This window comes from Aplysia californica, unplaced genomic scaffold, assembly GCF_000002075.1.
Source record: "Aplysia californica isolate F4 #8 unplaced genomic scaffold, AplCal3.0 scaffold00002, whole genome shotgun sequence".
Lineage (NCBI taxonomy): Eukaryota > Metazoa > Mollusca > Gastropoda > Aplysiida > Aplysiidae > Aplysia > Aplysia californica.
In genome coordinates, this window is record NW_004797272.1 from 3259701 (window position 1) to 3281495 (window position 21795).

At 38.6% G+C, this 21795-nt stretch overlaps 2 protein-coding genes across 2 annotated transcripts in view; one reads left to right on the forward strand and one right to left on the reverse strand.

The window, feature by feature from the left end:
• LOC101859985 (phosphoacetylglucosamine mutase) overlaps window positions 1-5238 on the forward strand; it is a 27963-nt gene extending 22725 nt beyond the window's left edge. The window contains exons 15-17 of the mRNA XM_005089014.3: window positions 1335-1456; window positions 1955-2006; window positions 3113-5238. Of these exons, the coding sequence (XP_005089071.1) occupies window positions 1335-1456; window positions 1955-2006; window positions 3113-3202 (264 nt within the window). The 3' untranslated portion in view covers window positions 3203-5238. The remainder of the gene's footprint in view (window positions 1-1334; window positions 1457-1954; window positions 2007-3112) is intronic.
• Window positions 5239-8605: 3367 nt separating this feature from the next.
• Window positions 8606-21795, reverse strand: part of LOC101860213 (TM2 domain-containing protein CG11103) — a 15613-nt gene continuing 2423 nt past the window's right edge. The window contains exons 2-5 of the mRNA XM_005089015.3: window positions 18222-18309; window positions 14378-14493; window positions 12102-12190; window positions 8606-11009 (exon numbers count right to left, since the gene is read on the reverse strand). Of these exons, the coding sequence (XP_005089072.1) occupies window positions 10885-11009; window positions 12102-12190; window positions 14378-14493; window positions 18222-18309 (418 nt within the window). The 3' untranslated portion in view covers window positions 8606-10884. The remainder of the gene's footprint in view (window positions 11010-12101; window positions 12191-14377; window positions 14494-18221; window positions 18310-21795) is intronic.

The window sequence follows — 21795 nt, forward strand, 5'->3', positions numbered from 1 at the left end:
CACACAAACACACACATACACACACACGCATGCACACGCACACTCACACACACACTCACTCACTCACACGCACACACACACACTCACACACACACACACACACACACACACACATACACTTAATCTGAGACTAACGGGTCCTTCTCAAAGAATCAAGCTGACTGTTATTGTGTCGTTGTGCTGCTCTCTATTCAAGGAAACATCAAGCTAGATCCTACTGTACCGTATTTTTGTTTGATCCATTTTTCTAAAACTACATGAATTTTTTCAATACATACCTGTCACTGCCTATATCCTTTTATTCGTGTACCCATACACTGATAATATCAGTGATATACATATTTGTGTCATTTTATGTGCTGATGTACATTACGCCATTGTTGGCTATATTAATATGTCTTTTAAAGTACATTGAGCACTGTAAATTATAGAAATGGACTCTATGAATGCCATAGTATGATTAAAATAATTTCCGGAATTGTGATAAATTTTGTAATTAGACAAAGCAAAGACATTGAAATAGGCATTGGATGGACAAATGGCACGTATTTAGGAGATTTAGATTTTGCAGACGACATCTGCCTTGTAAACTCCACTTGACATAGAATGCAACTGAAAACAAATGAATTAACAAAAGCAGCGGGAAAAGTCAGCCTTGTAATAAATGTATCCAGGACAGAAGTGCTGCGATTATCACCAGAAACACTACTCTGTATGGAGAGCCTATTGAAATTAGTAAATTCAAGTACCTTGGCAGCATTATCTCCAAAACTGCTGACTGCCTCGACGACATCCACCAAAGATTTAAAAATGCATAGATGGCTTTTGTAAATTTGAAAACCATATAGAAGTCAAAGATCACATTTCAATGAAGACGAAATAAAAAATATCCAATAGTAATGTTTTGGCCCTTTAAAAAGCTTCCAAACAAAATGTTTACGAAGAATTTTACTAATAAAATGGAATGAATTTATTACAAATAATGAAGTGTTGGAAACAGCTGGAATTGAAGATATCAACACGACGTAAAAAGGAGAAGGTGGAGATATTTAAGACCTGTTCTAAGAATGCCAAAAACAAGATTGCCCTGTCAGACATGATATTGGAGACCAACTGGAAAAAGAAAAAGAGGTAGACCAGCTAGAAGCTACAGAGGCACAATTAGGGATGTGGCAATCACCCGGGGCCTGGATGTACCGAGACTTGAGAAGGTGGCCAGGAACAAGCAAGCATGGCTCGACTGCTCACTGCCGCCTGTACCTGACGATAAAGGGAGAGAGTAAGTAGTAAGTATGATTAATATAATTATTATAATATCTTGTTGTCCATTTCAGGTGGAGGATCGTACTGTGGTGCAAACAACAGATGCTGAGCGGCGCACAACTCATCCTCCTGGCCTGCAGGAGGCAGTGGAAGGACTAGCTGCTGGTTACAAAAATGGCCGGGCCTTTGTCAGGTATGTGTCCTTTTGAATAGTATTTCTACATTTATCATTCATAATTCATTCTGTCATAGTTTTTGTCTCAATAGATCTGAGGGTCTAAAACTTTCCAGCGCCTACTTTCATTTTAAGTCTTAAATGCTGATTTTTATTCAGTCGTCACTGTCACAGTTTTTGTAATACTGTGCTGAAAACTATCACATTCTACAGTGCAAACTGCAGATTACATGTACATGCACTCAAACACTAACAAACTGATAAGTGAAATTGGACGGAACTGAATGTTGAAAGACCGCTCTTCAATTTTGGTAGGAACATATACTGCACTGGTGATACTAGCGAAACACATACCTTTGACTTCATCATTGAGCTATCACAGCGTAAATGGCACTGAAATAAATGTCATGTAACTTTAAACAAATAAGCAGTACAAATGGGCTAATATGAATATATTTAGGTAACCATTTGCGACTCTGTATTTGAATAAAAGGTTGTTGGGTTTTTTTCTTCCAGACCATCGGGAACAGAAGATGTTGTCAGGGTGTATGCAGAAGCCGATTCCCAGGTAGATGGAATACTGTAGTTTTGATTGCTTTTTAGTTTTAGCCAAAAGCTAAGAGAAAATACAACGGGGAGATGACCAGTTTTTTATACTAAACTCTACTCTGGCTGATTTCAGTCATACATTTTGCCCTGTCAGTGGTCAGTTTTCTTCTATTCAGATGTTCTGATATTGCCTCACTTTGGCTGCAAGAAAGCTTGATTGTAATCTTGTAATAAAGACAGATGTTTTCAAAGAAGTGTGTTTCTCTACATACAAAATAGTTTGGACACATATTTGACTTAAGTATGTTACTGTTATGGGGAAACCTTTAGTTGATAGCAGTCACCTGAAACATGTTTTTTGCTCTTCTGTCACTCTCTTGATGGCCAGCTGTAAGTTTTTGCAAGCATACCTTGTATTGGTTTTTACTTCTCGTGATCTCAGTGATAATTTCACTTCACCTCAGGAGTGGATATGCTAGCCTTTTATAAATGTAGGCAACTGGCTGACATAGTTTTAAATTTCTGAATATCACTATGTTGTATTTTGTGGCCTTAGATTACTTAGAAATAAAGCAGATGAAAATGTACTAAAGGATCTGCAGCTAGCACAATAACATACTTTAGCTTAGTCTTTGTTCAAGAAGGCTAAGCCAACTGCTGTCCAGTCCTCCCTTCAAGCATTGCAATACCACCCCCGGCTCCTTCTTTCATGTTGAAAAGTCGGTCGGGGGGGGGGTAGTTTTTTATCAGATTGAAGAGTGATTTTTTTCTTGCTTGCAAATACTTAGCTAATGCTTTGTGTATGGGAAGACACATAATAACAGTACATGCGTATACAGATAGATGGGTGAACGAAGAGACAGGTGAGAGACAGATAAACAGATAAATAAAGACCGAGAGAGAAATAGATTGATACAGACAGAGAAGGAAAGAGATAGGAAAAGACACCCAGAGAGAAATAGAGGAGAGAGACAGAGATTGACGGAAAGAGAGGTAAGGATTTAAGAGATACAGAGAGACAGACAAATAGACAGAAAGATAGATCATAATAGATGTAGTAAGATCACAATTTTAAGCCCCTTTTGAACCTTGAGTGTAACTTTAAGCTTGCCCTTTGTGTTTCAGCAAAATGCAGATCAGCTGGCCTATGAGGTGGGCGTTCAAGTGTATGAGCGAGCTCGTGGCACAGGGGACAGGCCTTCACCCCCCTCCTGAAAATGTTGCCAGATCTAGTTATGCTAACGATGTCATGGTACCTGCAGAGGGATCTAAAATCATATGAGCTGATCTCACAAACTTTGTGAATGTGCTGATATCGTATACTTTGTGAAATAAACATTAAAAAATATTCTGCTTTCAAGTATTGCATTTGTGAGGGGGAAGTAGCTTCACACGTTTTTGGGGATGATTTTGAATTGTGAAATTGCTATTTACATTCCTTCAACTGCCATGATTCTTACCGTTTGATTATATTTGTTTTAATGCATTATCTCTACTTATTGCTTTGTGTATTTGAAATAAATAAAAAATAATCATGTGAACGATTAGGATGATTTTTAATGTTTAAAAACATGCATTATTGACGGGTATGCTTTAACAAATAGCCTGTACGAAAATCTGGATTTGAATTCATGTTTAGATTTTTTTTCCAAAGTAGTTTAAAACAAAACTTGGTTCATGAACACATGTTACACTGTTGGGAGGGGGGACGGAATACAGATTTTCTTTTGCTGCATTCATTTTGGGTTAAATCCTGCTGCTATTATGCAGAGATTTATTTATGTGACTTCATTTAGTGGTTTAAAAAAAAATCCAAAACTTCTAATGCGAGGTGTAAACCGTAGGCCTCTACAGGTCAGTTGCTCAAGTTCTAAGACACAGTTCAAACAGTATTCAGGTGGATGGCAGTCCTTGAACTGTCTTGACAGGGTTCGTTGAATTGCTGATGGTTACAAGTTACAACTTACAACATGAAGTGCCTTAGAACAATTTGTTTCTTATTTTATCTCCTCCTTGCCAGCCCCCACGTTAAGTATTAATAATGTGTTCATAAACGTCATCAGTCAGTTCATGGTTACATTTTGGATACTGTAAGAGTCATGGTCTTTTTTATATATGCAAATTCTCGTTGCCCTTAACATCTTTACCTTCAGAATGTTTTTCTATCTTATTTTGTTGTGCTTAAATGATAAACCTCACTCCCTAAAAGGTTATCCAATGAAGACACTTTTATCTATTTATAGATCTAATAAACATGTATGTTTCAATTATGTGCTTTTTGTTAGCAAAAGATCACATATTTTTAACTCTTTATAATCTAGGAGGGGGGGATAAATCCACTATGCAGGGGCCCTCTAAGTAACATATAGTATAGGTCTACGTCTCTTAAGTATTCTTTAAATCAAAACAAGTTAATCTATTTTGATAGTTTTTCATCTAATGAATTAACTCCGTCAATTGGCGGAAAGTAATTTAACGTCAAAATCATCTTAAACTTAAAGGAATATGCCCAAGGCTCTGCCGGAGGCTCATTGGTACAGGGGTTCCGACCGCAAGCTGCTGGGGGTGGCTTGCCGGAGATAAGGAGTTAATAAAAAAATTATACCTCAGCCTTGAAGGTAGTTTTTTTTTGCTTTGCATTTTCTCTGGTCAGCCTTTTTTTTTCCTTTTTGTTGAGTTTCCCAGCTTTTCACTACGTCCCTTTCCCTGTCACTTTTGTCTTCTATGAACTTCAACATGTCTTGTTTATAAGACATCGAAGTTGAAGGTTTTGGGGTCTGTTTTTTAGTTTTGAATCTGATGTATGCATATATGTTATGTTATCTTTTTGCCATTTTCAGCTGCGATTGTTAAGTCATAGTGCCAAAGACATGTAACCCACAAGAGACTCCCAAGCGACTCTCCATGCAGTGTCAATCTGGACTACTGACCATTTAAAATGTGATTTTATTATGTTGTTGATGACTTCCGTTCTGGGTCAGCTGTACATTTCCATGTACGCAAATGAGGTTGTTAGATGAGTGTTTCGTTTTATAAGAAATGTTGATGTTTACAATATGTCTGCGGTCAAATTGCTTGAATGTAATCTGGAACTTGGGAACCTGCAACTTCGTTCTCAATAAAATGCTTATATTATACTGTTATGCCTTAGGGAAATGTTGGTTATTTAGCAAAGGTTTCGGTGCAATGTTTATAATTGCTTTTTACTACAATTATTTAAATTAATGCACTAATAAAATTGCTTTACCTCACTCATTGTAGTTTGTGTGTCCTCAATACAGCTTTGGTTTTTCTAAAGAATAATTCTTTTTTTTCTGAACCTTAAAAAAATCTTTTTCAGCTGCATTTTTGATAAATAAATCTTTAAAGAAACCAATTTAATACCGTAGTAATAATCACTTGCTTGGCATTTGAAGCTATGTCTCCTGATGTCACCTTCAGGTAAAATCTGTTCATTACTGAAAGTAGAACTGACCCTGCCTGTCAGAGCCAAACCTAAGCTGATAGCTGTCCCCGTGGTTTTATGCACCCTGCATAATTTTGCAAAATTTGATAATTTTTGCATAATTTCAGATTATTTTCCTTCATCATTCTTTGTTAAAATTAATAGAATCGCATAATTTCACATTTTTTGGCTCAGTTTGCATCATTTCAGAATTTTTCTTGCATAAAACAACGGGGACAGTGATAGGAATACAACATCCCAGCAGAAAGACTGAAATACTCGATAAAAATCCCCCCCCCCCCCCTCCCCTCCGGAATTGAACTTGGCAATTAATTCTCCTGCATGCAACAGCGAAGCACCTCACCACTGCAGCACAGGCCAGTTTTTCGGAAACTTAAGTTATAAAGTAGCTACTGTTAGAAATAAGCAATACCTTTTTTGTGTGACTGATACACTTGACAGTTCCCAGGACTTGAGTTCTGGCGAAACAGTGGACGGGGTTTCATTCACTTACAGTAGTGAATAGATTCTGCCTTGAGGTTTGTTTGATAGGTTGAGTAAAAAGAAGCAAACTGACACAATAAGTCATTTAGTGCTAGGAAAAAACGAGACAGACAGAAATAACAGAAGGAAAGTAAAGAAGTAGGACCTACCAGTACCAGAAGTGCTGTCCAACCACCCGCTACCTCAGGGTGACATCATGCTTTTAATTTCAGTAAGAGTTTTACAGCACTTGCAACACTATAAGTATAAGGTCATATAAGTGCATAAGATTAGAATTACAAGAGAGTAACAAACGCAAAAAAGAGGGAGGTTGAGGAAAGGGCGATAGATGATTGACAAGAAAAAGACGGGGCAAACTACACCAGAGCACCCACCCAGCAGGTTTCTTACAAGGGATGTTATTGCTCACAAACAAATAAAAAGCCACATCTGAATACAAAAACATGACGATCACATCTTAAAACAACCTGGAAACTAACCAAAGAATAAGTCATGTATAAATCATATTTTATTCCAAAAGAAACACACATGAGACTCACAAAATTGATGACAAAGGCAATAAATACAAGCATGTATTTTATATATATATAAGACATTAATCATACCCTGTGTCTGTACAATATTACAATGTGCAGTAGCTATAGCATGTTCTTTTTTGTCTGTCAGAAGTCAAAACAAGATAAAAAACAAATTGCTCTGTTTAATCTTCTCAAGTCTCAGCAAATGAGTCTAAAAGTTGGATGACCAACAGAATCTAAAAGCCCATGAATGAAGGTCACTGAGAAAACTAGTTCCCACACATTTTCTTTGATGTTAGTCTAAAGCGGGTGAGAGAATTTTCAGAATAATAGGGGATTTACAGCATACACCTAAAACTAAAACATCAGAAAGTTGACCAATTTTCCTCAACACCACACTTTTACGCACACCTATGAAACACAGTCCAACAGACGGGTGAGTACTTCAACAAAGATTCACGTCAAAGCACCTAGACAGTCTTAGATTAGAAGGAAATCTACAGGCTTCCACTGAAACGTTGAGGCAGGGTGGTGTTACTCTCTCAAAATGGTCATTTTTTTAAGGCTAGATTAATGATACTGTAAATCATTTATTGTAGTTGGTTGTAGTGATCCGGTGTATGCACCCAAAGGGCAGTGTTTAATTTGGCCCAAATAGAGAAACTTTTAAAATTACTGGACAGCAACCAAAAAAATGTTTGGTAACAGGCCCACAGGCACATTGGCAAATGAATAAAGGAGCTACAATTTTCTTTTTTTAGTTTTAGAGTTTTTACGGCACTCGCAACTGCATAAGGTTATATGAGAGCCAAGGGGTGGATGTCAACAGAGAAGTCTTTACAGGGAATCAGACCTACTCTGCTCACCTCTCTTGCTTCAACAGCACAAAGTCTGCTTCGACTATCAAGGCACCCCGGAAATAGATAGTCAAAAGAGAGAGACAAACATACAAAAGAAGTAGGGGGAAAATGACGATAGTAAGGATTAGGAAAGAAAAAGCAGCAGGTCCCTGTATGCAGTTCAGGCATGACATTGATGAATCAGCCCATTTACAATTCTACTGAGCAAAAGAATATGTTAATGTCCCCTCTTTGAGAATAGCTTAAAGACACTTCAGTCAGTAGCACCGCCAGGGGGGTACTAGAATTTTCTTAACACTGACAGACAAAAGTGAACAAGCTATACCAAAGCTAGATTTTTACAGAGTATTTTGCAGCTACTTGGTTGATTTAACAAAAAGGTGTTCAATTCTTCTCACACTTTTTCTTACTTTTACTTAGCAGCAGTAATTTTACAGAGAACAGTTCTTGGGTTCAAATCTTCAAAGCAAAGAGAAGGTCTTGCAAAATGTCTGCTCCATCTCAAAAGTAAAATTTTATAGACTGGCTTGGCTTTTCTCAGGCATCGTGTGAAACAATGTTACTTTCATGAACGACATTTTTGAAAAGTAAAATAGTCGTCAAAACTTCATTCCTTAACAACAATAATCCACATTTACAACAACAATTATACACTCTAAGAAAAAAGAACTTACACTATGCATGAATACTTACAATATATGAATGACAATGAACAAGTGAAAATACATCATACGATTAGGAATGCAAGGAGCAATAGATCAACAGACATATCAATGTGTATTTTACAAATTTGTATGACACGAGTTTGGAAGGGGGGAGGGGGGGAACAAACCAACATTCAACATTACATCAAAAGTAAACAAAAATGTGAAAAAGTCATATACAGCATAAAGAAAAAGAGACAAACAAACAAAACACCTGACCACCCAGAGGAACAAGTACAAAACAGACTTGTAAACATACATAAGTGAGGCATCATGGTGAAATCAGGCGCTCGTCAAAATAGCGAAATCAAAGAAACCAGCGTTTTTCCACCGGTTTGGCAAGGTTAATCAAATTTTGGTTCTTGGTTTAACACCTTTTATGTCCATTTAAAAACACATTTACGTTTGGATTTAACTGAAAAACGTTGATTGAAAGCATAGATAATGTAAGTCTTCAGTTTCCAAGGGTTCTCAATTAATGGAAGTCGCCAAACTTTGGCAGCATTTTCTTGCTAATTTTACCTTTGGAACCAGCTAACCCCTCCCCCCTTGCAAATATCCTGACTTCTGTTCAAGATATATGGGTATTTTTTTTACTGAAAGATAGACAAACAAACAAACAATTATGACGAAACCAATAACCGAACGTGCCCAAAAACTGACGAGCTCCTCATTCCACCGCGTTGTGACACATATTCTCACACATGAGCACAAGATCTGTTGTCTCACAAGTAGATCAGGGATGAAACCTCACTATGACGAAAGGAACAATATACCCATAGCAAACCGAACAGACCAAACAAGTTTTATTTGACAGAAACATACACAAACCTACTGTTAATGTATATGTTTGTCTGTTACTAGACGAATACAAACTAAACTTCAAAGTGGGTAAATGGCATACACATCTGACTTAATTTTGAGAGAAAGCATGCTTGAGAGAAACCCATGGAGAAATAGTGAAAAGGAAAAGACATGAGGCTGAAAGAGGAAGGAGACATAAAACTGTCAACTGAACAAAACAAATACATATAATTTATTATTATTATTATATTGGTATCACAATACTGCTGGCTGTGCATTCCTCCACTCACATTCTAAATCAAGTTTTTAAGAATAATGGACAGACTTGCATACACAGGGATGGAAATTTCCCGTAAATTTATGGAAATCTATAATTTTAATTTGCTCCATCATTTTTCGTAAGAGGGACCTAACATCTGTAAGTGGCCTCCGTAAGCACTCGGTCGACCAGTAAAGTGAAATTATCATTTTCCATAAGGGTGAGCGAACTGTTTTCCGTATGTGGCGTGACCCGTATGTTAGTCTGCTCGCGCATCACTTGTCTTCAGCTGCGGCAATCAGCAAATTGTTTGTATACGGGCTTTAAGGCCTAGGACCCGTGCGTGGGAACTTCAGTCTGTTCATTCCACAGACCTAAAAAAGATGTGGACCGCGCGAGCCTCGCTTTCAACACAGGCCCAGTCAATGCTGCCCGCTTGACTGGAGAAAATACCCCAGCCGCCACTCTTGTGATGTAAGCGCACCTTTGAACATGTAGAGTGAGCACACCTTTAGAATAGGACATGTAGAGTGAACGCACCTTTAGAATAGTTATTGTGACATAGGCCTAAAAGACACCTCACAAGACTTCGGGCAAGGCGCGAGTAAACAAACGACCACTCACTAGCTGGAGCCAACAGGCAAGCTATGAACACATTCAAAATTGTTGTTTGCAGGCACCAGCAAAGCCAAGACGTCATATTGAACGCAGAACAGTGGCTCAGACAGAAACAAATTCCAGTGCTGATCAAGAGGAGGCTGGAGAGAGTGTGGGTCCATCTATTTTTAATGGTGAGTCTTTCTACTATGTGTACTAATCTACAATTGAAGAAGTGTATCTTTCCAAATCTGTACAGCTCAAAAAATTCAGAAAATTTTGGACTAATCAGTTTCCATCCCTGTGTAAAATTTGTCCAATATTACTAAAAACAGGTTACCTCACTGGCCACAAAGACTTATTTGTGACAATCACAGGAATATGAAGAACAGGCAAGACCCATTTGAGATCTTTACTGGACTGAACAACTAAGCCAAAAAGAAAAATTTTGAATCAAATAGTCAGTACACCTGGTAGGGAAACACAACGGAGTTCACAGACAAAAAAAAGAATCATTACCTTACAGTCTTTGCGATTGTTTTTCTACAAACTAATGGATCAAAGCACAGAGTGGGTGAGCAAACTATCCATTCAAATTTCCTCTGTGAAATCTCCAGTCATAACACACAAAAACAGAGTAAGTCTGCAGACATCACTAGCCATCGTTTAATTACGCACCTATCCAATTTTATTTCTTCATAATGTGCTCATAAATATTAATGCTTCAAACATGTTCCAGTGGTTTACTCTCAAGAATGATATAAATCTGACTTTCTCTCTCCGTCTCCTTCTGTGTACTAAATCACACTGATCTCGTGTCACAAATAGAACATCATTGCCATGGTCCACGGTCTTCACTAAGCCACCACGGGTACTCAGGAAACTCCATAGGCTGCTCAGCATAGGCTCGATCTGTGGTAGTCCACTTGACGGTCTAGCATGATTCTTTGGTTCAACTTGAGTCTACCACTGGACCAGTTTAACAACTTTTCCACTTGATGGTCTCCTAGTCTACCACTAAGGATAATATTAGAGGTTTATATCTTTACAACTCTCTTATGTCCAATTGACAGAGCTCAGGTAAACCATGGTCATTCAGACAGGATTTACGGTACAATGTATTATCACAATAAACCACCAAATGGACTCGCACCAACTTGGTCCAAGTCAAAAGAGGTCCAGTCTCCTTCAACGTCTTACCCCACCTCAGTAATAGGGAACCCAGTTACTTTTATCTGCAGGCTTCAGCTGTCCTGTCACTAACAACACCACATCAATGATCCACCAAATGCCCAGGCCACCAAGAGTAAGCAGCTTTCCCACAGCTGTCCCTGAAAAAGACAAAAAACAATCAGTTCAACAAAAGGAAAGATCCTTCACCAGTAACAACAGAAAAAAAAGTTTGGAAAAATCTATGAACAATGACAAAAGTCTAACATGCACATATTGAAATCAGCAGGATGCAGAAATCTTTTCTTATATATATATATATATATTATATATGTATGAATTTTGCTCTGTGTATGTTTTAAATACAAAGAATACATACAAGAAGAAAAATTATTCAGGGCTGGCAAACCTGTTCACTGTGTGCATGTTTCAGTGCACTTTTCGTTAAGTGCCTGCTAGGCTGTATACTGTGCAAAAGCTTGAAAGGTACCATGAACTGTGCAAACACATTTGATCCAGAAAGCTTTCCTATGAAATAAAAGCTGAGAAACACAGTGTCAAAAAGCTTAAAAGTCGATGCCAACCTCTTCAATTCAAAAGAACCAAAAGACAATATGTGTCCCTGCCGGTCAATATCAGTCATATGAAGGAAATTTCAAAACTAAGTTAACATTATTTTCAAAAACTATCACCTTTTCCCTACAATTTAAAACAAGAATGAAGTAAATAAGAAGACTACCGAAAATTCTGGGATTTGTTTTTTTATCTGTTGTGCACTTCCAACTGGAGATTCTACCGGTATTTAAAAATGAACCATATTACTCCTTTCTTCCCAGCTGCATTAAAGAAAATTAAGGTAGAAATAATCTGAGAAAAATATAGTATTGTATCAATATATTGTATTAACCTGTCAAAGATGAACACCCATAGTCAATGAGAAAAGTGGTCATCTCAGACAGGTGGTTCTCTTGGACAATGTTCTTACTATAAAAAAAACGCAAGGGGAGAAGTGGAAAGAGGTCGTTTGTACAGATGATTGTCCTGAACAGGTGGCCTTCCCTTTGATTCAAACCAGGCTCAACTGCATAGGCAAATCAAAACAAATCCATCAATGTTTAATTAAGACAAAGAGATTTTTCAAACTTTCTCTGTAAGACATGAAACAATATGGAATCATTTAAGCTGCACTGACAGAACATTGTCTGTAAGGTAGCTGCCGAAAGAAATACATGAAAATGGTGCAAAATCATCACCTGTGTGACCCAAGCAAAATCTATCCATGCCCAGGAACCCCAGCAGGACAGAATAAATCAGTGTAGTCACAAAGTAATGATTGTTATACCTGGAAAGAAATAAGAATAAATGATACAGACCTATGGCATTGTTCATGATGCGTATCAGAATATATCACTTTTATGCTTTTAACTCAAAATGCTCATTTTTTTTCAGTGCAAGTAAATATCGACCCGCCCTTTCTAAAGTAAGTATCTCTCCTGCATGACATCACACAACCTAAATAAGGTCCCATCAAGAGTGGAAACCCATATATGTGAGGCATCTTGGTGAAATCAGGCTCTTGTCAAAATAATCAAAGTGAAGAAATTGGCATTTCCCGCAATTTGAGAACTTTTATCCAATTTTTGTTTTTGGCTAAACACCTTTCATGACCATTATAGAACAAATTTCGGAGTGAATTTTACGAAAAAAAAGTTGATTTAATGTACAGAAGTCGTAAATTTTCAGTTTCCACGGACCCTCAAGCTAAGGAAATAACTAAACTTTGGCATCCATTTTCTCGCTAATTTTACCTCTGAAACCAGTTGACCCCACCTCCTTCCATCGCCAATATCTCAACTTGTATCCAAGATAAATAGATATTTTGTTGCATCAAAAGTAAGAGAAATGAAAAAGCTATAAGCAGATACCAATAACTCCACATACTCAAAAATTGACTACGCTTGATTCCACCACATCGTGACACATATGTGCTAACTAGTCAGGTCAAGTAACAGGGGCTCCAGTAGCCGGGTGACTGCTCACTTCAGACTCAACAAGAAATATCAAGCAAATGTAGGTGACAAGGGATGTAGAAGGGTGGTGTGTCCTTGAGCAAGACATGATTGACCCTAGTTCAAACAACAGGGTGCTTCACAGTGGCAACCAGCAACAGCATATTTGTTAAATTGTTTTACATTGGTGTAATTTTGAGCATTTCATATTTCTTGTATGTATATTTTGTATGTTGAAATATGTATTCAAGTTATGTTTGCCAATTTAACTCAAATTTCTCCATGGAGATCAAAGAAGTGTTATCTATTCATTGTCTTTTATTTTTATTAAGTTCCAAATGCAGGGCTCAAAGTGACTTTTACAATCTTTTCTTTCCTTATCAACTGTTGCTCCATCATAAAAGTATCGATTTACTGTAAAAACTGCATCTCCGTGGACTTTTTTTTTTTTAAAGCAGTTAAAAGGGAAATTAATTAGGAGTAATAGCAAAGGCAATCACTAATACATTTCAACCCATCCAGTTCCACGTCAATTAGAGCCTCCTACAATATCATTCCCCATCATCCCAGTGTCCTGATTAACTTAACTTCATTGTTTGTGCTAGGACACACTTTTTGAGTCACACTGACCTTAACCAGTCTTCCCATCATGGTTGCCATACCGGCTTTTACAAGCTTTCCCATTGTAGAGCCATACTGGCTTTTACTGGCCTGGCACATCTGCCTGTAGTACAGGCTTAGAAAAAAGGACATTCCACTCCAAATTTAGATGCTGACGTCCAAGGATTTTGTAAGTGAAATTTCATTGATATGCGTTGCTTCGATCAAAAGCAAAAGCAATTTCTTTACTACACCCTCTGAACCTCTGAAAAACACTGAAATAATTTGGTTCTGAGAAGCCATCAGCTGGCTGAAGTTTTGGTTATGCTGTGGTGACCTATGTATAATGCTAAGAATAGGGGTTTTAAAAAATCACACATATATTTTCAATAGAATGTGATGCTTGGTTCACAATGCCATACCATACATTGTTATATATAAGCTTTCCTTTCTCTACCTTTACTACCAAGCACAGCTGCAAAATCAAATCACATATACAAAATACAGCAGCATCTTTGCCTTTAGATTCACACTATCACAGACAGAATTTTCTAAAAGATAAACTGAAACAGATTGTAAACCAGAGCCTACACTTCTTCTGATCTATCCACTCCTAGAGGTCTAGAAGAACCTAAATGACATACAACTCAAAAATGTTAAACATTATCTTGAGACACAGATTCTCATTTTCTATTGGAAGTTCACTTTTAACTTGAAAACTTATTTCCGAACATAATCAATATCGAATTGAAGAATATTGACAAGATAATCATAGCAATATTTTCCATAGAAGTAGACGAAAAAAACATAGAACAGAACAAAGAGTATGGGACACGTTATATATAAACTGAACAGTTGTTTTTTTTTAAATATCTAACATCATGTACAAGAACATGAAGAAACAGGTAGTTTTAACTTACATTATGCAAGGAAATCCATCCCGTAGAAAGGTCCTGTTTCCATAGCACTCAATGCCAGGCAGAGCAGTACACCAAACACTCGTGTTCTGGACATCTTCATACTTTTCTCCACCCCACTGAAAACACAAAACGTTACGATCCAGTCAGGTATCACAAAATGAATTTTTCGCAAACAAGTACAAGTACTGCCAGTATCAATACACACAAAAGAAATGGGTATGAGCCTCTGCTCACCATCGATTCAAAGAGCCTCGAGTCTTGGGACGACCATTCAAGATAAGGCTAAACGATTGAATTAAAGATCTACTTCCCAACAAGAAGACTTGTCAGAATGTACAAAAAATAAGTTGTTCTCGTGACTATTTACAATTATACAGTGGGTGATGATTTCCAGGAAACTCTACATTCAATCAGTCATAAAGAAGAGCAGTGTTACAAACTTAAGATTTAAGATCCTGCTGCCTAACACTGCCATTTGGCTAGATCTGTTTTTCTGTAGACTTGGATACAATGTTTACTGTCGGAAAGCCCTCTCCTCCAGAGCCCAGTCTTACAAAGTCAGAATCTGCTATGATCATACTATTCTCAATGTACTAAAAGGTAATATATTCATTAAAACATTCACTAAATTGGCCTTACTAGGCAGGCCATCACGTTTTTGGAAGTGGCTTTCCTAGACCCAGCAAGATATATGTGTCATGACGCTGCGGAATCAGGCGCTCGTCAATTTTTGGGCATGTGGAGGAAAGCCTGGTTACAATGGCAAAATTAGCGAAAAAATGGCCGCCAAAGTCTGATAACCCCAATAGCTAAAGAGTTTTTGAAACAGAAAAATGGCATATTTTATGCCTTCAATCAATATTTTTCTGTAAAATCCATATGGAAATCTGTTGTTATACAGACATAAAAGAGGTTAAGCAAAAAAAAATAAATTTCCAAACTGACGGAAAAATGCCTGTTTCTCTGATTTCGTTATTTTGACGAGTGCCTGATTTCACCACGCTGCCTCACATATGTGCAGTCATATTCTGTGAGCCAATAGCAGGGCTGCCTACCTCAAAATTCCCATTTCAGGTAGATTCAGGGTTAGTTTCAGGTAGTTTGGGCCAAAATCAGGTAGTACAAAGACAAAGGGAAAAAAAAGATGATTGTTGCCTCATCGAACGCGCTTGATTTTCGTGATATTGGGAAATTATATTTTGAAAACTTGTTTGTGCATGCACATGTGTGTGTGTGTGTGTGTGTGTGTGTGTGTGTGTGTGTGTGTGTGTGTGTGTGTGTGTGTGTGAGTGTGTGTGTGTGTGTGTGTGTGCGTGAGGGCGTGTGTGCGGAATATTCTGTGGGTGCGTGTGTGTGGGCGGGTACGAAACTGGTGTTTATAAAATGTCCAGATTTTGGGGGGGGGGGGGGGGGGGGGTTTAAGCATTTATTATATTATGTACTATCGTTCAAGGCACCTATCATTCAGTATTGAATCTGGAATTGAGTGCACAGTGACTGCCAAACTGACTTCAAAACCCCTAGCCCATACAAATAGAAACTACATTCAAACATATTTTCCGACACTAGCATAGGACACTGATGTCTTTTGTGACTTAAGTATCACAAACAATTTTAACTAGTTTTGCCCTAAAAGTACAAAATGAATCCTGATCTGGGCCTAAGGAGAGGCAAGAAGAACATCAGCTGCCAAAACCATCATGTTTGGTTTCAGCAATCACCGATTTGAAAAAGCATGCAAGACAAAATTTAATATTAAAACCTTTATAGTTAGGTTCACGGCAAAGCAAAAAGTGACAATAGAAGAGAGCGAGTACTGAGAGCGGGAGCTGGAAGGACTGTGAGAGCGTGGGATGTAGGCTATTGATGCTGAAAATCTGGCAATCAGTGAATAACTGCATCATGGACTAAATACTGATTTTTTTTCAAAATGCAAAATCACAATACCAGTTTTGAATCAGCAACAAGCCATCATGATGCATAGGCACCCAACATAGAGCTTTCCGAGGGTTGAAAATGGCATTTCCTCATCACTACTCAATTTGTCATAATTGACAAATCCGGGAACACCAACCTTGAAGATATAATCATCAAGCCTGTACTCTAATGTTCCCTCATTTACGCACTCGATTGTCGAATGTCAAAACCACTTCCACTTATCGTTTTTATTTTAGCATCAGTTTCTTGCACCGCGGCCTTATCCTGCTGCCATAGATTTTATTGTGTCAAACACCTCACCTCAATTCCAAAGCCCTACAGCAACGCTCCGACTTTGAATGAACTTCAATTACCCCAACAACCGCCCGCCGGTCCCTTACTCATGCCGTACCCACACCATGCCAACGTGCACTACTGTAGGTTCATTGACCGGTCACGATGACGGGTCCGACAATCTAGAAATCGGAGGACGCTAGTTTTCTTTTTTTTTTGTCATTATAGTGACAGCAGTGAGAACATCAATTTAATTTGTATGGTGACAATGTGTTTTTTGTGCACAAACTACACGTTACAAATTTTTATTAACTGTAACTGTAAATCTAACGTTACGTCAAACTATCACCGGACAATAATCTGAGTGGTTACGAAAGTGAAAGTAGATTTTGATTTTCGCGAAGGAGTCTCAGTATCGGTATTAAAACTTACACTTCTGCCTGCCGCCACAGCCGCTTATTCGTGTGAAACGTACTCTCGGACTGGGGAACGCTGAACGTAATACATGTATAAAAAACGCGACCGGTAGAATATGAACTCAGCAGGCCTAGCCTTTTCAGATTTGGTTTTGAATTAAACGGACAGATATTCCAGACGCAGCAAAAATCCGAAGATAGACAGAAAGAATGAATGGATGAAAGGAAGGAGGAAGATTATCTATCGTGAGTAGACAGATTTTAGCCGATATGCACGTGAAAAACTATTGCCGACCGAACGGCACAGATAGACAATGGTCGAGTGTACAAAATGCGCGATCTGGCAGTTTCTAATACAACTTATAGCCGAGTGTTGCCGTAAATTCTGACAAGTTACGGAGGCAAGTGCTGATATCTCTCTCTCTCTCTCTCTCCCTCCCTCCCTTCCCCCCCTCCCTCCCTCCCTCTCTCTCTCTGTCTCTCTCTCTCTCTCTCTCTCTCTCTAACGCATGAGGTTGATATGATGATGCGGCAAGCACGGAACTTTCGGAATGTACGGATTGACATGAAAACAAAGAAGATTGGAAGCACTGCAGAACGGGGTTGGGTTTTTTTGGGGTTTTTTCTTCTTTCGGCACCCATCGTAAATCCGGTAGTTTTGACACCTTATCGGTATGTCGGTAGAACAGGCCCAAAATCGGTATCTACCGGAAAAATCGGTAGATTTAGGTAGCCCTGCAATAGGTATAGTCGAACCTGATCTAATGGCCGCCTGTATAAGAACCTGTACAAACTGCCACTCTCCATTTCCTCTCTTGTGTACTTTTTACATTTTAATGACACTGTAAAAGATGGCCACTTTCCTCCTCGACAAAGGGTGGCTGTCTTAGACAGTATTGTCTGTATATATGTAAGACTCAATCTCACTCAAACCTCAAATCAAAAACTTTGTGCTGGTTGATGAGCACATCTCAATTTAACACATTGGAGCCTAATCACTGGTTTCTTAATGACATGGTCTGAACCATGCCCAGAGCAATAATCTGCGCTCCAAGGCTTCTGACGACAGTCTTTTATCTCACTCACAGGTTACATTTATGAAACAGAAGCTTGTACGGCAAAGTCTGGATAATTACGGAATATAAGACTTATGTCACTCATCATTCAGATATGAATGAACTCTTAACATTCAATGTTTACAGCTGAAATGGACTTACCTTCGAGCAACCATACCCTTGTTCACTTCTCTTGGTAGCATTGCCTTTGAGATCTTCGGGGGCACTACAGTTGAGAAACTCTAAAGGCCTGGAAGCATACACATTAGAATAATATTGTTAGTTGTTGCATAGGTTTAATGCCCTTATCAACCCTGTGAAATATAAAATAAAAAGAGATGGGGGAGGGAATGGACAGTTTTAAAATTGGGTTGAAGCCCTTGGAAAGGCTGAAAATAAAGAAGGACGGAGAAAAGCGGTTGCCCCATTATCCTTAGTTCCCAAATGGTCATCCAGACTAAGGGAAATATAAAAGTACAGTAAGAACCCTGTAATCCACAGGGTAAGAGATCAAGGGGAAGACTACTTGGAACCTGGAGAAGAATCACAGAAATTGATGATTTATGTACTGAAAAGTGGGAAGACATGGAATAACATCAAGAGGCTAGCCCAGGATAGAGAAAGGTGGAAAGTGTTTGTACGTGGCCTATACCCTGGTGCAGGGTGAGAAAGGCAATGATGATGAAGAACCTTGTAATTTTATTTTTAAGAGGTGAGTTGGCTCCCGTCGTTGATGTGATGGAAATGCATTCCACAGGGAGAGGCTTGGTGTGAAAAAGCTATCCCTCGGAGTCTAAGACTTTTACTTCGAACAGGCCTAAAAAGTCTTTTTTGACTGATCAGATCTTAAAGATTGAGATGTACACGATGACTGTGTCACAAAGATATGATAGTGCAATATTGTCTATGCACTGAAAACAAAGGATAGCTATATTGAACTGAATACATCCTTTCACAGGGAGCCAGAGAAGTTGGATTTTGTCAAACATAATCTGTTTTAAAAAATTTGAAAAAAAGATATACAGACAGTGCCATCCCAATTTGTAACATCATAGGCTTACCTCAGAACAGCTTTTCATTTTGAAAATAAAATAAATGAAGTAACTTACAAAAATGTTACTGATAAAAGTCAATCGGTTCCAAGTAAGCTGTAGAGTGAACCTTGAATTCGAGAAATTCAATTTCACCGAGTTTGAGTATTCAGTCTCAGGAAAGGCAAGATTTAACGACCATGAGTTTTTAAAATTGACAACTCTGTAGTCTACAGTACTTGAATCCATCCAAAGTGTGATTCACTCACATCGAATCATATCAATGAATCCAAGGCAGGTTCTTTTTTGTGGAGGAATCTAATGTCAGTGAATGCCGGTTTCAATGTATATATATATATATTAACTAAGACAAGGCAGTTTACATGCTTCCAAAACACTGAATTAAGAGTATGCCTATAGTCTACAGTAGTATAGTAACTTGTTATTTTACTTTAGTTCTAGTATTGTAGCAACAATACAAATTATACAACTACAACGCAGTGACTACATTTACAGCGTCAGTTTTCTGTGAATTGTAGTTTTACCTTTTCAGCGCCAACACTATCATCCGTTTCTTTTATTTTATCATAAATAACAGTGATCATAAGAAGTTGTAAGCAAAAGTCAAAAAGGAGGAAAATACACCGACAGAAGCACCAAACCTGCGAAATAGAATCACAAGACCCTACCACACCCATAAAAATTATTAACATCGATTTCACTTTCAAAAGAAATTGTGTAATTAAGAGTTACCACCGTACCTTTGAGGATAGGGAAAATATGGGCTTGGATGAGGTGGTATTACAGGAACTTCTACTTTTTCTAGATCATGGCAGTATTTTCATAACACTTTACCAGGAATGTCCACTAGAATCACCAACACAAATAGTAACTTTGTCACCTTTCTTTTATTCTATGGTCAAACTTCCTCAACCGCACACATACCTAAATTTGTTTTTGATTTTCAAATCAATTTTTTAAATTCTAAGAAAGTTCAATTTTGTCAGTTCCTTCAGATGAATGCTTTCAAGAGGGCTCATGCGTGTGAAATGGCGCTAATCGAGCTAAAATAGGCCCCACATTAACATTGCAGTCTCTAGCAGTTTCACGATGATGGAAGCGCCCTGAAATTCGAGTATCGCATCACTGGCGGACTGCGCGGGCCGATCGTAAGGCATTGTATTGTTGATAAGCGGGGGTTAATTTGCGCGAACCACGTGACTCACGAAAAGGAGGAACTGGGAGGGAAAAAGCGGAGAAGACTGAAAATCCCGGATTTCCGGGGATCCGCGGAAGATTATGATCACTGAAATTACCCCACTTTGCCACATATCCAATGGCGATGAGACAAAAATCTAGATCTATATTTATCTAGGACTCGTACACTGACTCGGCGATGGGGTCCCAAAATGCAAAGTCGGGAATCTCAACAAAATTCTTGATGTCAGATTGCCAGTGAAAAGGAAACCATTGTGAAGCGAAAGAAATAAAACTCGACGTGAAAACTGATGATCAATTTGAACAAAGTGATCCTGAAGCCACGGAGAACAGCTCGCTCGGCTCGGCTTGTATTTTAAATTGCAGTTGTTAAGATTCCCGACTTCCCACTTCATGACCCCATTGCCGAGTCAGTCTACAAGTCCTAGAATCATAAATAGATCTAGAACTTCGTCTTAATCGGACAAGAGGCAAAGCGGGGTAATTTATAATAAAAATTTACAGTGGCTACGTTAACGGCACCCTGAATCATCCACCATTGGCACAGAGGTACGACAGAAACGCTATGGTCGCTCACTCTCAGAGTGAATGAGGAAACAGCACAGGAATACTCGAGTGAAAAATAATGCAGGCGTGGTCTGAATGCAACAGAGTTTACAGAGGGCAACAAAGCCTTGATCGCTCAAAGCACAGAACACATCTTCGATCCTCTTCCCGGTAGGGACCCGGCAACACTCGACAATTTGAAAATAAAAGTCGTTCGGCGAAACAAGAGAGAATGGAAAAGGGACTGTGCAGCTAGATCTAGATCACTAGATTCTAGAATCTAGGAGCTCTTTGGAAAATGCCTTCCCGTTTGCTTACAGAAACAGAAGTGATTGCAAAGGACAAAAGTGGCCGCTAAGTGAACCCTACCACATCATTAGCCAGTAACATTTTTGTGCCTTTTTTATAATTAAAAATGTATTTTGGCCGGATTGAACTTTGGTGGACCCACTGTGTTTACATGTGCATTAGATCTAAATCTAGACCTCTGTGCCTGCGCACTAGCCATAACAGTGTGGGGTTTCAGGGGGGCTTGCCCCAGTTAGTGGGGGGGTGTATCAGGGGGGCTTGTCACCCTTGCAAAAATAATATTAAAAAAAAAAAACACACACAATCTTCACGTTTACATGGCAAATTATCAATTGGAGGCACTCCTGTGCAATTGCGATCCCGTTTAGGGATACTCGCTTTCACCCCACCAACGATTACTAGAACTGGTTCTAAACGATTACTTTCTGATGGAATTCTGTGGTTCAGGGTGAACGCTTCACTGGTTGGCCTAGGCTATAACGGTGAACGCCCACCGGGTGAAAATAGCCAAGACCCGCCTGCGCATTCTCACCCGGGGTGAGAATAGAGGTGGCCGTAGATTAAGCATCATATACATAGACACTTCCATCTTTGGTGCCATGTGGTTGGCTATACTTAGATGTAGTCACGTG